This window comes from Condylostylus longicornis, unplaced genomic scaffold (assembly GCF_029603195.1).
Source record: "Condylostylus longicornis isolate FDR11 unplaced genomic scaffold, ASM2960319v2 ptg000001l, whole genome shotgun sequence".
In the NCBI taxonomy this organism is placed as follows: domain Eukaryota; kingdom Metazoa; phylum Arthropoda; class Insecta; order Diptera; family Dolichopodidae; genus Condylostylus; species Condylostylus longicornis.
The window spans coordinates 316,774-335,504 of record NW_026577970.1 but is presented as its reverse complement, the minus strand read 5'-3'; the positions used below and the strand labels follow the sequence as shown (position 1 = coordinate 335,504).

General features: G+C 31.6%; 1 protein-coding gene across 2 annotated transcripts in view; it reads left to right on the top strand.

Annotated features, from left to right (window-relative positions):
- LOC129608301 (guanylate kinase) overlaps positions 1 to 18,731 on the top strand; it is a 103,735-nt gene that overhangs the window by 29,239 nt on the left and 55,765 nt on the right. Inside the window, exon 4 of one of the 2 annotated variants that reach the window (XR_008696891.1) lies at positions 10,010 to 10,524. Coding sequence is in view for 1 of the 2 variants with exons in the window: in XM_055519762.1 (XP_055375737.1) it covers positions 10,010 to 10,391 (382 nt within the window). In the remaining variant the exon portion in view is untranslated. Of the gene's footprint in view, positions 1 to 10,009; positions 10,671 to 18,731 lie in introns of those variants that run through there. The other variant, XM_055519762.1, reaches the window with a different exon arrangement.

Genomic DNA, 18,731 nt, shown 5'->3' with positions numbered 1-18,731 from the left:
GAAAATTATTTTATAAAGGCGTTTTCTCTTATTTTATAAAGATGTTTGAGTTCAAATTCAACAAAATGCACATATATGTGTACACGGGATTTTCTTGAAGTTCAATTTAAAGCACAAATGTGTGCACACGGGACGTAATGTGTTAATTTTGTTTTAATAAACATGCTCTAATGCAATGTTGAACCTTTATGTATTAATATTTGTAATCAGTTCAATTATTATTTGCTGTTAAGTAAACGTTAACTGTTAAATATTTTTATCGTTACTAATACATTGAAATCAGTAACGATAAAAATATTATTATATTGAAATCGACCTGATCATTGACGCAGTGGTTATGCCACCGGTAATTTAATCGAAGGGTCTTGGGTTCAAACCCCGGTCAGGTCACTATAAAAATTATATTCAATATTATAGCTTTAATATACAATACTTTTGAAATAACAAATTAGTATACAAGTAATTTTCATATGTTCATAATTAATTCGATATTAAAAAAACCAAGAAAAATAAACAATAAATATTAATAAGCTTAAAGATTTCATAAAAAGAAAAACTATGGCAGGCTAGTCACCTACCTAGTTAAAACTCTATGACGCACTGAAACTTGAGCATGACATAGTGTATGATGTTATGCAATATCCCTATGGTCCTCCTAGGATTTGAAAAAGAAAAAAAATATGTATATGTATTGAAATTAAATATTGTCAAGAAATATTAATATAAAACTAACATGAAAGCTTTCAAATTCTAAGATATAACAAGTAAAAACATAATCAATCAAAACAACTTTTCGTGACTTTCAGTCAAATAACTACAGCCAAAATACCTTTTTCGTGTAAAAGTAAGTTAGTTTTTAATATTTCATAAGAGCTTATAGATTAGGCAAATGTGATAAGCGAGTAGAATATGAAAGTTATAGAATGTATATGTGAGTTAAATCGTAATTCTTCTTGGTCGACCGAGGGGTCTTCTCTTTAAAATACTGAACTTTCTCTCATTATTTTATCAGTTAGGTCTTTGCAAAACAGATATTGCTTGTTCCGCCTCTCTCTGTTATGAACTTAATGTCAAAATCATCGAATGTTTTTGTTCTGCTAAACTTTTTGGATTCAGTGATGAATATTAACTATCACTTGAAAGTTTTCCTTCGAAACTGTATCGCGTCAACTCGTTTGTTTATTTTAGAATAAAGTTGGCAGAATTTAATGAGGTAAAACTTAATATTTACCTAAAAATTAGAAAGAAATAGAATGTAAGAAGTATTGGTAAATTATGATTTTGTTTATGGTACAAAATAGTATTCTCAAGTGTTTTTTTTCGTTTATTTACCGTTTCCTTCCCAAAAATTCCCAGTTTGTCTATTTAAAAAGTGTAAGAATTATATTTTCAGTCTTATTTAAATTTTTTACCGACCGTATTGTGTAAACAATAGGTAGGTTATGTGATGGCAACAAATTTTGCATATCGAGTTTTCGGTGGGAACGTACTTCTCCATAGTAGGGAAGTGTAAATAAACTATTTTTAGCAACCTGTCGGTCTGTCCGTCTGTCGGTCTGTCGGTCTGTGTGTGCACGCGTGTATCTCAAGTTCGGCTGAACCGATTTTGATGAAATTTTATATGTAAGTTTGTTTCCACCATGGCACGGATCGATCAACTTTTGGTATATATCAGGCCTCGGAAACTGCACTTTTTAGCGGGCCTGTTTTACATTTTTGAACATTTTGAAGAAAATATTCAACCGATTTACTTGAAATTTTATATATAAGCTCAGCTCGACCGTTCGCAAATATTCGTATGTTTTGGAAGAAATCAGGCATCGGCAACTAGACGTTTACTACGGGCCAAATATACATTTTTGTGTATATAAAGAGAAATAATCAACCGATTTCATTGAAATTTAATATATGAATTCCTCATATTAAAGCAATGAACATATAACTTTTTTGGAAAGATCAGGGCTCGAGAACTGATTTGCGGGCCGATTTTACATTTTTCACCATATCCACAGAACAAATTGATGGAATTTCTTGAAATTTGATATTTGAGTTCTGGTTGTTACCGAAACTAGCTGGCGAGCATTTCAGGGAATTCGGGTAGCACAAAGCGAAACTCTACTAAGAGCCAAATTTACATTTTTCTAAGTATGTTAACTATAAGCTTACTGATGTCCTAAAAATTTGAAAGAAGTATTTAACAGACATTTTTATAATATTCTGAAACACTTTCATTTAACTAGACAATACACAATGCGGTCGGTTATGTGCTGACCACATCAGATTTTTTTTTTTTGTCATCGAAGGAAGGAGGAAAGCATGAATGCTACTAATATGCCATTCCCTGGCAACCCTTAGTTAGTTATGTGTTTTACCAAAAAAATCTCCACCATATATTCTGATACTAGTTCTCTTAGACCAACCATCAAATTTTCGTTAATATGGATTGAAAGTGATTAAACGCTCCCCGATTTGGCGAAGCGCATTTTGCGCTAAATCAGAAGGCAAAGTCCTCTTTAGCTTTCTAGGAGAATCCCGGATAACAAGGAACCGAGGGGCCTCTACATTGGCATGTTGCTCCAGACGAGTTCTATGCTCACTTTCGTTAATTTCGTCAACTACACATGCAATCTCCATTTGTAGTTGACAGCAAAAGGGGCATCCATCATATTCTGCAGAATCCTATTCTAGAAAGTTTTTATTCGCTGAACATGTATTTGTTTGGTGCACATCCCAACAACTGAATACCATACAACCAAACTGGTTCAATAATTTGGTTATAGGAGCCAATACATTTCTTTATATTTTAATTCTAACTCTGGCTTTTTCTTCTTAACATGTTCCTTCCATTTTAGCTTAACATCCAGTGTCATTCCTAGATATTTTGTCGAATTTTCCTGCGCAACATTTACCCCATTTAAATTAACAAGGGGGGGGGGGGGGGGTTTACAAGAACTTTATTTATAAAATTTACTTGTGCAGACTTAGTTTCATTTACATTTAATTTCCATTTCTTGGTCCAAGCATCAAAACTATTGCTTGCCGGCTGCAACTTTTTTGTGGCGTCGTCAATATATGATGCTACTGCCATAATTGCAGTATCGTCAGCATATGTAGCCACAATTGTATTTTCTATTTGAGTATTGGACCCAAAATACTGCCCTGAGACACGTCTGCTCTTATTTCTCTAAGTGTGGAATAGTCCCCCTCCTGTTTGACTCTAAATATTCTGTCGGTTAAAAAAGAAGAGAGAATATTTACATATTGCTTTGGTGATATTTTGATTAATATTTGATTAATATCAAATATTAAAAAGATTAATATCAAAGGTCTGTGCCACGTCTACAAAAATTGTTGCACAAATTTGCTTTTCCTCTAGGGCTTGCTGAACTTACTTGTACTTGAATGTTCTGCTCTAAACCCAAATTGGTGGTTCGGAATCAATGACCTCTCCTCAATTATAGGTCCCATTCTTTTTAGTAATAACTTTTCAAAACTTTCGTCGAAATTGGTAGCAGAGAAATTGGTCTATAAGTCTTGGTCTCATTTAAAGGTTTACTAGGTTTTGGTATCATTACAACTTCTGCCATCTTCCAAGCATTAGGTACATATTTTATCCTTAATGCAGAATCATTAAAAAGGTCAACATTGGTATATAATTTTTTGGTAATTTCAAGTTTTGCTTCACTTTCAATTCAAGTTAATCTGTACATGTTAAAGACTCAGTAGACTTGGTAGTACATATGTATGCATATCGACACTCGTGAATGTGAATGCACAAACACGAGAACGCTTGTCAACACGTCATCTCAACTTTGTGAAATATTCGCCATTATTTGGATGTTTCAGCGATATTTATGCTAATGGACATAACGCTTTTTTGTTAAATAAGTAACAAATGTAAGTACCGAATGGGGACAGTTTTTTTTTTTTTTTGAATTTTTAACATTTAAGTTATTCAATTTTCAATTCAATTCAATTTTATTTGATTTGGGGAAATAGATATCTATAACCCTACAAAAACTGCGAGCACTATTTTTGACATAACAAAAACATGATGACCCTTCTTTTTTTGTGAATATATGTGTTGAAACTGCGGAAAAAGATGTCCGATTGTCATCAGATTTCAATTCAAAAATTTTCTGACATCAGAAAAATGTTAATTTTATTTTTTCAATTACACACAATTTTGAGGGAAAAATACCATCATACATCATTTTAAGTACTCTAGTAGAATACATGCTACCGAATTCTACAAGAACAATGCTCACGAATTGATAATTCTTAAAGAATATCTCAAATACCTAGAATCAGTATAATAAGCCCAACTATCAATAACTATAATATCAAAACAGTTACATACACACGACTTGAATAAGAAAACATTACTACATAAAAGATTTATAACAAAAGTATCCCTTAAAATAAACACACGAATTGTTGATTAAAATAAGCAGACGAATAGCTTGAAACGATGATAATATCTTGACAGCTTCCAGCAGCAAAAATAAAACTCACATCTCGTAGATCCGTTTGACTTAAACTAAAAAACACTAATTCTGGTTTGCAGCTCACCAACAGTCTGCGATATGCAAAACATTCTCTTAAATTACTTAAATCATAAATAATATAGGCCTTTTAATAAACACAGTATATCGCGATATAAACGAGAACTGCGCTATATCTGTGTTCATAAAAAAATGTTACTAATCAATTTTATTCATAAACATTGCTAGAATATCTAAATTATCATAGCTAGCGCAGTGAAATCAGCTGTCCTAGTTTAACCGTAATTTTGCATATCGAGTTTTCACCTGTCGGTCTGTCGGTCTGTGTGTTCACGCGTGTATCTCAAGTTCGGCTGAACAGATTTTGATGAAATTTTATATGTAAGTTTATTTCGACCATGGCACGGATTGATCAATATATATACATATCTCGCCTGATATATCTCACTTTTGAGATATATCAGGCCTCGGGAACTGCACTTTTTAGTGGGCCTGTTTTACATTTTTGACCATTTAAAAAAAAATATTCAACCGATTTGCTTGCAATTTCATAAATAAGCTTCGCTCGACCGTCCGCGAAACCTCCTAACTTTTGGAAGAAATCAGGCATCGGCAACTAGACGTTTACTACGGGCCAAATATACATTTTTGTGTATATAAAGTGAAATAATCAACCAATTTCATTGAAATTTAATATATAAATTCTTCGTATTAAAACAATGAACATTTTTTGGAAAGATCAGGACTCGAAACCTGATTTGTAGGACGATTTTACATTTTTCACCATATCTACGGAGCGAATTGATGGAATTTCTTGAAATTTGATTTTACAGTTCTAGTTTTTACCTAGACTAACTAGCACTTCAGGGAATTCGGGTAGCACAAAGCGAAATTCTACTAAGAGCCAAATTCACGTTTTTCTAGGTATGTTAACTATAAGCTTACTAATGTCCTAAAAAGTGGAAAGCAATATTTAATAGACATTTTTATAGTATTCTGTAACATTTTCACTTAGCTGGACAATACACATTGCAGTCGTTTATGTGCTGACGACATCAGATTTTTTTTATTAGTTTTTGCAGTTTGAATTTACATTTTTAATTGTTAATTATTGTATTTAAAAATAACAAAATTTCTTTTTGTTTCAGTTTTCTTTTTTTGCTTTTCTTAATTTTTATTTTTCCTAAAATAGAGTTTTGCATTGTTTGGCCCAAAATAAATACTTTTTTTGTTTTTGATAACGAAAATTTTTGCTCATTAACATAATATTGCAAATTCAAAATAGCAAAAGTTTTTATACAACTGTCAAAAATATATTGCTTATGTATCACATTTTGGTTTTGCAGTATTGGGTTTATGAAAATTTCTCATCTGATATTAATTCTAATCGTAAATTTTTCTCTAAATTCTAATCGTACTTTTTCCAATTTTCCTATTGTAAATCAAAATTAATGAATGATACTCCTTAATAGCTATATTTCGCAAACCTATGTATATAAAAATGATCTATACATTTGCCAGATGAGGCTCATTAATGAATGAAACTAAGCCATGTTCAGCAATGATATTCAAAGATGTGTTTACATCCGAATCTGTGATTTTAATATTAAGATCTCACAACAAGCAGAATTCAATTATGTTTCTGCACTAATTAAACCTGAAATAAGTTTAACATTATATCCGTAAATAAGTTTAGCATTTTATCTGTGGAAAGCAAAAATTTTTCTCGTTTCAATTAAGAATATTGCAATTAGTTATATTATTCAAATCAAAATCATCTCAAATCATTATTTACATCTCAAATCAAATCAAATCATTATTTACAACAAAAACGTATTAGAATACAATATGGTTTTTGATATTTTTTAATCTTTGTTTTTATTATTTTAAGTCATTTGATTATTGTACTGTTTATTTGATTGCGGTATACCCGTGTGACGTATAACCAAAAAATGTATCGATTCTTTTTCTTTCCGTACATGTATCACACAATGTTATTTAATATAAAACACGTGTGCTCCAATATACTTCTCTTATAACTTAAATGTAAGTAATTAAAATTTTTTCATCTTAAAATAAATTACGGTTTTTTTTGCTTTAAATAAAATAAGATTAAATAGGATCTAAAAGTGTTAAAGTTTGAAATTACAACAAAACAAATTTTTTTTTTGTAATCGAATTTAATAGTTTTGTGAGCAATATTATCAAAAGTTTAATATTTTAAAGTGATATAACTAATCGTAAAAGCCGTGCAAAAAATTTAAATTTTTAATACACTAATATCGTGCTTACAAAAAAAAAACAACAAAAATAAGCTTTTTTATAACACGGTATTAGTTATGTTGCCTTTTATGCGTATTATGTTATTATTCCAAAAATGCAATTAATGATGTTCAGGTATAGATTAAAAATTTTGTTTTCTTCTTATTTACAAAAGTGTTCTTTTTTTTATTAGGAGAACAAAATTAAAATAATTATTGAAATTAAAATTCTATTTATACGAAATTTTTTAATTATTTTTTTTTTGATAATTTGAATTAGGAAATTTTGTATTCTTAATAAACAAAAAACAAAAGCAAAAACACTTTCATAACTGAAAAAAAATAAATACACATATTATATTAACTACAATCTTCACATTTCAAAAAATCCAGGACCGGACCACAGACATCTTTATTTAAGACTTGACAATACAATTTACTAATACATTCATACGGTGTATTGAAAATTGATCATCGAACTTTTTGTTAAAAAATATATTTTATACTGGGTATTTTCGAATAAATTAGAAATGTTCATATGGTGATTTAGAATGCTCGTAAAATAAAAAACGATTAAATACAAAAAATATGCAGAAATTATTTTACTTCATTTAAATATTAACAAAATTAAATTTCTTATTCTTAGAAATTAGTTACTTATTACAGGTAACAAATTACATTACAATAAATTACAGGTAACAAAATATTTTTCAGTTAAAACCAAAATAATAAATACATATGTATAACAAAATTGTTTTTGAAAAAACTGCATGACATAAAAAAATAAAATTTTTAATAAAACTACTAGTAATATTTGATGAGAAAAGCAATTCATTTTATGACATAAATGTACCTACGTATGTATTCAACTAAATTCACAAAATTTTTTAATTTTTTTTATAAGAGATTAAATTAGATACTTATATGAATTGTTAAAATCTTAACATTAGTAGGTACTTGATTAAATTATATTTGCCACAGGCAACAAAATAAAATTTAAAGTTCTTACAAATTAAAAGCACTTCGGTGGTGCAGAATTCCTTTTTCCTAATGCTTGTATCCATTTGTTCCTGATGACTTCGTCCCTGATGACTTCGTAAGTAAATGTAGGCATGGCATTTACGTTCTTCTTTTCTCCTAGACTATTGCTTCTGCATCCTTCGACGCAACACTTTCGGGGCATTTCTATTTATATGAACCTAATCAAATATACTATTATATTTTATTTAAATATGATTACAAATAAACCACCACCAAGTCTTACTAAATTATTAAGTGATTCTTCTTTTTAAATAAATTTTAGTACTATTTTTTCAAAATCCACCTTTGTTTCATACAAAATATGACAAACAAAAGAAAATATTTATTTATAACTATTATAAATCTTCATTTTATTTAATAACACGAAAAATTAATATAATTATTCACTAAATTTAAATTAAAATTGAATTTTAAACAGCAAATAAATTATTTTACCGCAGAGCGACGCAGCCTTCCGTGCGAAATTTGTATATTGACTAAAGAATACTATAGTCTCATTTTTTGTGCATTAATTAATAGACACAAATACAAAAATATTAACATGTCTTGTACATTATAGGAGCCTATGTCTGGAGTCCAGACTCTGGACCCTGCTTTTTATACCCTGCACTTCGTGAAGGGTATATTAACTTTGGTATGGAGTTTGTAACTACTTGAAGGAGTCATCTGCGGTATGGACATATATACATATTCTTGCTCAGCGTAAAATTCTGCGTCGATTTGGACATGTCCGTCTGTCCGTCCGTCCGTCCGATCGCACGATAACTCAAAAACGTATAATGCAACCGACACCAAACTTTCACAAGTTTTTTCTTTTGTGCCAAGGACGAGCCCTATTATTATTGGACTAATTCGGACAACGGGTTCGGGTAGCTGCCATACAACTCAAAAAGTTTATTTTAAATATTTCAAAAAGTAATAAAGCTATAAATATAAAATTTTATATACATATGTCCAATTATATTCTACACATGCCCTAAAAATTATAATGGGATAGCTGCACCGGTTCGGGTGGCTGCCATACAACTCTAACAGCAAATTTTTTATATTCGGAAAAATAATAAAGTCAGATTCATGAAACTTGGCAGTCATGTGTCCAATTATAGGTCAAATATATTTCTGAAGTTTTAGAGGAATTGCTTGACAGGTTCAGGTACCTGCCGTACAACTCCAGAAGCTAATTTGAAATATTTGGAAAAATAATATAGTCAGATACATGAAACTTGACAGTTGTGTGTCGAGTTTTAGGCCAGATATATTTCTGAAGTTTTGGTGGAATTGCTTGACAGGTTCGGGTACCTGCCATACAACTAGCTTATTTTAGTCAGATTTATGAAACTTGGCAGTTGTGTGTCGAGTTATAAATCAGACATATCCGTGAAATTTCTATAGAATGGTTTCACAGGTTTGAGTAATTGCTATACAACAACGAAAGGTGCAGGGTATAATTCAATCGGTTTATATCGACCGAAACGTTTTTACTTGTTTTTTTGTACAATTTTTCAATTTTTATTTAAACGACGTCATAATTGAGTAAAAAGGATTAATCACATAAAAACCACATTTTTAAAATTTAGGTAATTCGTGTACCTGCAAGAATAAAGAACGTGTACATATATTAGGAGAAAAAAAAGCGTTCTTGTAAGCCTAAGTAATATTCGTTAATCTAACGTCAAACAATATAGGTTTCATCAACTATTTGCGCGAGATGGGAGCCTACTTTATTAAAAAAGATCTCCTACGAAACCTAGAAATTTAATTCATTTTTAAATTCTTATCCAAAACGTTAATTTTAAACTGAATGTTTAGCGCGAGTTCGTTTTGTGGACGTTTTACGAGGCAAACTGCGTTAGTACATTTATCTCCCTATATTTATAAAAACATCGAGCGGTACATTTTAATTGACAGCGAGAGAAATATTACATTTTGATTTCTAATTTTACCTTACAATGTCATCTGAGGAATGTAATTACATGTATGTATATTACAAATATGTGAAAATTCAACCCATGTTTGAAATCTTTCATTGCGAAATAGGAAAATGTACCCACTTTCTGTTCGTATTCTATATTTTACTTTACTATTATGTTGTACTAAACTAATGACCATTGAAAACCTCAATAATTGATAAGCATCATTGATATTGTTTTATATAATGATAAATGTAAAACTGTAAAACGTAACTTAAAATTATATTTTCAGTATACAGGCCGTACGCACTGTTCAATCACAAGGAAAAGTATGTGTTCTTGATATTGAAATTCAGGGAGTTGAGCAAATCCGTAATTCTAACTTGAATCCGATACTAATATTTAATAACCCACCCTCAATCGAAGAATTGGAAAGAAGATTACGAGGACGTAATACTGAAACAGAAGAAAGTTTGCAAAAACGTTTAGACACCGCACGGCGAGAAATTGAGTATGGTCGTACTCCAGGAAATTTTCATACAATCATTCATAATGATGACATTGAAAGGGCGTACAGAGAATTGAAAAAATTCATTTTGCAAGAATTGGAAGAACAGCAACGAAATGGAATAGCTTTAAACTTAAGACAGATAAATTCTTCAGAAATAAATTAAAATCTAAGATGAAGCCTATAAAGTAAAAATATACAAAAGATAAACATTTCGTTGTTTATTGAGAGTACATGCTTATACATATAAAGTGGTTCCTTCACAAACACAAAGTTTTTTAAAAGAAAGAAAAAGAAAGGTATTGTAAGAACAAAATATCTGTTTTAATTGTTATCCATTTGTTCATTTAAAGATTTCGATGAATATGAATGGTTTTAATAAAATAAAAGAAAAACTTTCATCACAATATTCGTTACAACAATACGAAAAATGGAAGTTAGTATACATAGAAAAGAAATTTTAATAATTTTTAGTGTCAAAGTTGACAAAGTTTTCGAAATTGTGTTCGCGCAAGAAAGTTTATTTTTGCGAATTTATATAGATAAAACAACCTTGTAGGTTTGAAAAATAATTTTTCTTTTATTTTTGAAAACATTATAATTCTGGTTAAAATTCTAATAACTAAATCTGTATCTTATTATAATACTAAAATCAAACTAATATAATGGACCTTATTATGAAAAAAATATATCGTACGACATACGATATTTCTGATAGTTTTTGTAGTGCTAGTATTATGAAATTTATTTACCGGTATTATATCGAACGATTTATCGTATTTCAAAAGAGCTTTTTTTTTATATAAATTTGCATGTAAACTAGCGTTTATCGTATTATGAAAAATTTATTTTTGGGATTTCCCGATAGATTTTATCGGGTAATTTTAAGTATACGATAGCACACGATAGTGATTTTACAAGTAGTTTTTTTTTCTCTAATAGGTGAAAAAATCTCGAAAGACGAAGAAGGACGGCTCTATCTGCCTTATTCCTCCGAAAGTGGGGGAGCGTGACTCCTGCCCTAAAAATTCCTAAATTCTGAACGGATAAGACTGTTCCTACAGACCAACTATTACCTCCGCGCTAACTTGGTTTGTCCGTGCAGGAATTAAATGCCTTCCATAAGGAAATTGGTATTTCGTGTTAAATCGAATGGTCTTGTTCGTTTAAGTCTTTCTGTCATAACGCCATTGTGTAGCAGCCGAGCTGCTTCCATATTTACATGCTGTTCTAGACGAGCTCTATGCTTTGTAGCACAACTCCTAATTTCATCTATAACCAAAGGAATTCCTAAGTCCCTGTGGATATCACTGTTACGTATATACCATGGCGCATTTACCATGTCCCGTAGAACTTTATTCTGGAAGGTTTGAATTTTGTTAATGTGAATCTTCTTGACACAACCCCACAGCTCAATGCCATATCGCCATATTGGTTTAATGATTTGGTTATAAATTAATATCTTATTATCTATTGCCAAATTGGACTTACGACCTAGGAGCCAATAATTTTCTCTATATTTATTTTCTAATTCTATGTGTTTCTTCTTTATATGCTCTTTCCACCTTAGCTTGACATCTAAAGTCATTCCTAGGTATTTTGCTGAATTATGGATCGCTACGTCCGTTCCATTTACATTAATTTGTGGTGGATTCACTATTTTCCGATTGGTGAAGTTTATGTGAACCGATTTTGCTTCATTCAACTTTACCCTCCAATCCCTAGTCCACGGGCTTATTTTGTTAATTGCCTCCTGTCATTTTTTTGTCGAATCGTCAATATTCGCTCCTACTGCCAATATTGCAGTATCGTCAGCAGAAGTGGCTATCGTAGCATTTTCTATTTGTGGCAAATCACTCGTGTAAAGCAGGTACAACGTTGGGCCCACTATACTGCCTTGAGGCACATCTGCCTTTATTTCTCTTAGCGTGGAGTATTCAGCATCTTGTTTAATTCTAAATCTATCATTCTAAGTAAGATTTCAAAATTTCTACAAATGACGATGGTAACATTTGCCCTAATTAAGGTATAAGACCCCTGTTCCACACCTTGTCGGAACAGGTATCTGCTCTTCTATGTCTAGAAACATAGAAGAGCAGATTTCCTTATTTTCCAAGATTTTTTCTATAATATTAGTTATTCTATGGACCTGGTCTATTGTAGAATGGTTTCTTCTAAAACCAAATTGATGGTTCGATATTAGGCCCCTTCTTTCTATTATTGGCTTCAATCTCCTTAATAGCAGCTTTTCAAAAAGCTTAGACATCATTGGTAACAGTGAAATGGGCCTGTAAGACTTTGTTTCCCTCAAGAATTTCCCGGGTTTGGGCACCATAATTACCTCCGCGACTTTCCAAGCAAAAGGAACATACCTTAAATCCATAGCTGCATTCATGATTTTCGTCAGATGTTCCAATACCTGGTCCGGTAGCTCTATCAGTACTTCCGCAGTAATAAGATCAAAACCTGGCGATTTTTTCAACTTCAGGGATCCTATCTCTTCCGCAACCTGTAATTGAGTAAGTGGAGCTATGCTGTTTGCTTCATTAGCGATAGATTCTGCCAAACCCACATCTGAGGTTATTCCGTTTGGCGTGAATATGTTTTCCAAGTGATCAGCAAACAATTCGGCTTTCTCCATATTGCTCTTCGCCCAACAGCCATTTGCTTTCATCATTGGCGAAGCGTGCCTAATTGGTCTCTTTTTGCTCCTTGCCGCCTTCCATAAGGAATAATTTGTTTCCCTCGCAGCTGACAAGTTCTTTATATAATTTTCGTATGTTTCGTATAATTCTTGGATTTTTGTTTTAAGCACCTGTGAAAGTCTGTTTAAAACAGTTTTATCATTAGGGTGACGCGAATGTTGCCATCCACGTCTGACCCTTCTCTTTTCACCTACTAAATCAGTTTTTTCTCGAGGAAAGCTTTTTGCTGTCGGTTTGTACTTTGACATTTTTGTATTGTTCCATGAAGCTCTTTGTATGATTTTAATAAATCGTTCTAACTCCACATCTAATTGCTCTCTTGATTGTATATTAATATTTACGTCAACATTGTTTATTATTTCGTATATAAAGTTCACCAAATCTGTAATGCTATCTGTTAAACTGGGCCTAAATAATGTTTTAATTATTTTTTCACTTAGTTTTAATATGACAGCAGGGTGATCCGAATTAAAATCGTAGTTATCTTCAAGGCTTAGAAAGTTTTCTGATATTTTTTTAGTTATAAAAAAGTCAATAACATCAGGAATCTTGTTAGTGTCAGTAAGCCAATAAGTAGAAGTGCTAGTGGAGTGATAGCATTAACCTAGCTCTTGAATGGCTTTTCTTAGCTCTCTTCCTCTAGTTGAGGTGATTCTAGAACCCCAATCTGTATGTTTGGCATTATAATCACCACCTATTAGATATCTGTGTCCATGCTTGTACAGGAGATCTTTAAAAGTATTTTTCTTAATGCTGCAATTTGGTGGACAGTATACAGCACCAACACTAAAGTCCTGTTTAGTCGATTTAATTTTTATCGAAATAAGCTGAATTTCAACCGTTTCTATCTTGAATTCTTCATTATGTTCTATACTTTCTTTTATTAGTATTGCACTACCTCCTGTTGGCTGATTGCTGGGATGTACCGCTTTATAGCAATCATAGCCCTTTATTTTAAGGCTCGTATAATATGTCAAATGAGCCTCCGACAGCAAACAAATATCTATATTTCTCGTTTTGAGAAAGACCTCCAATTCTTGTTTCATATTAAGAACACCATTAGCATTCCAAGTTACTATACGTACCTCATTTACGTACATCTTTTCTTAACTTCTTTGGTGTCCCCGTATACATCTCAGTGTATGCATTTTCTATTTTTAATAATCTTTTAGAGATCTCGTCAATTCTAATCAACATACTATGCATCATTTGCATAATGTCTGCGTCAATTCTTTTTATTTGTGGGGTTTTGAATATGACACTCCCTTTAACACCTTACTAGGTGCCGTCATTCTGTCTATTTTTGGAGTTCTTTGTTCATCAAATTTAACTTGGTTTTGTTTGGTTTTATTCTTTTTCAATCTTCTTTTTTGCAATTCTTTTGCAACAAAACAGCCTCATTGCAGTTCGCACATTTGGGCTGAAAATTATCCTTCTTGTTGCACTCCGCTGTCATATGATTACCAGCACATTTTACACATCTAGCCTCTCTTTGGCAAAACTTTTGTGTGCGTCCAAATCTCTGGCATCTCTAGCATTGAGGAATGGATTTGCTGATTATTAATTTCCAATGGATTTGAAGAATCTCTAATCTTTCTCCGTGCGATTCTTTCTTCTTGATGTCGTCCTTCTTCTTGGTCTTCAAAAAAAAATTCCGCTGACAACATTGTATAATTATTTTATTTTATTTAAAACAAAACTTATCTGTCGCAAACTTTTTCTTTATTTTCAAATTTTCCATATGAGTGTATCATATAAATTTAAAATCTTTGAATCTGTCAAACAAAATAGTATACACATCATTAAAGGTTTTTTTTATTTATCGTTTTCCATTAACTTATCGGCTTTGTCGGTTATTGGTTCATTATAGAACGGTAAAACATTAACGATACGACATTGTTTTCCCATATCGTATATCTCATTTTTTCATAATAAGGGCCAATATTGCAAGCGGAAAAAACTGATGGTATGCGACGGAACCCACATTTGTAGAGTTTGCGTTATTCATATTTATGAAAGATCTTGTAAAATCTAAGTACTATCTGAAAATATATAACTTTTCATCAAATGTTAAACACTTTCAGAAAGTGTTTTTCATTGTCGAAAAGACTATTCTGCTTCTATGTGACTATACGCGCGTTTTAACTTTTTGCCTTAAAAGTAAATTAAACTACGTAGTTTCTTGCAAAGTATTATCAAAATGTCATAAAAAACATAAAAAAACAATTGTTTTCAGTGCAAAAAAACATAAATTTAAGGAATAATAGTCACATACAATGTGAAGGAGAATGTAAAAACTATTATTATAGTAGTTGCTCAACATTGTTAAATGAAGATTTTGAATCTTCATTTAACATATCGTCAGATTGATCCTCTGATGCTGCAGAAACTTGAAACAATTTTGAAAAATCAGAGCTCAAATTATATTAAACTTGAATAGATGAAAATATGTAACTGCGAAATGAAACTCAGACCTTAAAAAACTCGTCAACATAAATAAAAAAGAAATTGAGAAAGTAAAGCAGGGAAAAAAAAATGGGAAAATATACAGAGATTTCTGGAATACCAGATCTTCCTAAAAGTAACCGAGTTAACTCATAGTAAGTTAAACTAATCTTCTAAATACCAAGAATAGCACAATCTTCATGTCGTGAAAATTCAAAAAGCAATGGTTTGGGTATACCAATACATGACTCATTTAACTTCGAAATCATAGAATATATTGTGATAATTATAACTCACATTTACATTAATACTGAGCACAAGAACTTGCATATCTCTGTTAAATATAGGCCGCCAAGAAGAGGTAGATCTCTGGAGGAGATTTTTTTTGGTAATATTGGATAATCTTCTTGATTTTTTACCGATCGCACTGTGTATACAATAAAAGTTGCCTTACCACTTAAATTATTTTGTACTTAAAATTTATAGTAATTAAAAGTTAAAAGAGTAATATAATTATCGAGATGAGTTCGATCTACAGATGCGATAGTTCAATATGCTCTGTATCAGACGCTAAAAGTGAATTGTTTACTTGCAACGGATTTTGCAACAAAAGATTCCATGGGATCTGTTTCAGTGCTCCTAGAGGGTGGTACTCCTCTTTTCTGGTGCAATATTTTGTGTGTGAGGGATGCATGGACAATCATTCTAAACTGGGCAACTTGATCAAAGAAATTAACGTATCCCTCAACAAGCAAGAAAATGATTACATGGGACTGGCCGCGAAATGTATGGACGTTATTAGAAGCAATTCGACATCCTTTAATGAAATGGCCAAGGATTAAGAAGCCCTCAACTGCACTTTAAGCAAACTACCCAGAAACGAGCAGGCATCATCAGTAGATCTAGAGGAGTTACGAAAAAGATTGGAATTTTCTCTTAATGATAAACTTCAAAAACTAATGAACTCTAAAAGCACTTGCATGGAGTCTCTTAAGGGCGACGCGAACAAATTATGCGTTAAGGTAGATGCCAGTCTTGATACATCTTTCGACACATATAAGTTCAAGCAGACTTATATAAGTTAAACACAAAAGATGCCTAGTGTCAGACCAACTAACCATGGAGCTATGAGTCTTTTCTGGGATCAACAGTTACTCCATGACATGCTATTTTCAAGCCAACAGTTGCTAATAGTGCACCGTTGCAGGATGAATTGACCTGTTCTGAGCCTCCTGCAAGTTCCAATATGTCCGTCACTGCTGAAACTAATTGTTCAAGTGAAAAATCTTGCACTACTTGCATCAGGCTTTCCAAGCGATCTTCCTTCAACTCTTCGCCTCGATGTTCGAACCTATTTTTTTCAAGATTCCCAGTGACCACCACAGTAAGTAGCCTTAAGTTGTTATTATCTAAAAAATTTAAGTGCGATAATGTAACCGTAGCTAATATCACCCCAAATAACTTAAAATATAAGCCCAAATACAAGTCTTTCAAAGCTACTGTACCTTCTTCCATAGCTGATGACATAATTGGTCATAAGTTTTGGCATGTGGGTACGGTGATTCAGTATTTCAGGGATTATGGCTCAATTGGGAGTGATGTTGGCTACGAGAAAGCTAATGCTTCAATGCACTCTAAACTTAAACCAATACTTACTAACCCATTTAATAATAAGAGGAACAGGAAACAACTCCTCACGCACAGATTCTTCTCGCATAGGCAAGACTAGACAGGTTGGTTCCCGTAACAATGAACTTAAAGGGAACAATAACAATAATAAGGGAAAATAAAAAATTTTAAAAGTAATAGTAATAATAAAAGTAACAATGTTGATAACAATAATAATAATAATAACAATAATAATAAAAATAATAATAAGGATAATAATAATAATAGTAAAAATCTGATGTGGTCAGCACATAACCGACCACATTGTGTATTGCCTAGTTTAAAGAAAGTGTTACAGAATATTTAAAAAATGTCTGTTAAGTACTTCTTTCCAATTTTTAGGACATTAGTAAGCTTATAGTTAACATACCTAGAAAAATGTAAATTTGGCTCTTACTACAGTTTCGTTTTGTGCTACCCGAATTTCCTGAAATGCTCACCAGTTAGTTCTGGTAACAACCAGAACTCAAATATCAATTTCAAGAAATTCTATCAATTCGTTCCGTAGATATGATGAAAAATGTAAAATCGGTCCGCAAATCAGTTTTCGAGCCCCGATCTTTCGGGGGAATTTTCGCGGACGGTCGAGCAAGGCTCATATATGAAATTTCAAGTAAATCGGTTAAATATTTTCTTCAAAATGGTGAAAAATGTGAAATCGAGCCAGTTTTCGAGCCCTGATCTTTCCAAAAAATTTATATGTTCATTGCTTTAATACGAGGAATTCATATATTAAATTTCAATGAAATCGGTTGGTTATTTCACTTTATATACACAAAAATGTATGTTTGGCCCGTAGTAAACGTCTAGTTGCCGATGCCTGATTTCTTCCAGAACATAGGAATTTTCGCGGACGGTCGAGCAAAGCTTATATATGAAATTTCAAGTCACAAATGTAAAACAGGCCCGCTAAAAAGTGCAGTTCCCGAGGCCTGATATATCCCAAAAGTTGATCAATCCGTGCCATGGCCGAAATAAACTTGCATATAAAATTTCATTAAAATCGGTTCAGCCGAACATGAGATACACACGTGCACACACAGACCGACGGACCGACAGGTTGCTAAAAATAGTTTACTTACACTTCGCTACTATGGAGAAGTGCATTGCCACCGAAAATTCGATATGCAAAATTTGTTGCCATCATATAACCACCTATTGTATACACAATACGGTCGGTAATAATAATCATAACAACGATAATAGTAATAATAATAGCAACATCTATAACGTTAACAATAATAATGATATCAATAATAATGATAACAATAATAATAATAATAATAATAATAATGATAATAATAATAATAATCGTAGTAATATTGTGACTTCAAAAATGCAGTAAAAACGTATTTGCTACAATGTATCATATTCAAAAATGTATTATAAAAGCTCTTGACGTTGTATCATATTCAAAAATGTAAAATAAATGTAGTGGATACGTAAAATAAAAGCAGAGAGAGTAGCGAAAAAATTTAGGCTGCATTTTATATACATGTCATAAATATGTTACCAGTGTTAAATAATAAATAAACAAAAGCTAATTTTTGACAGAAAATTGTAAGCCGTCCAGTTTTTTTCTAAAATTTAGTATAATGAGCTATTTTTTTTTAAACTTTGGTAACGTTCATTATGTAAAAGCAAAAGTAATATTTTTGTGTGTGACATTACATTTTTATATTCTAATT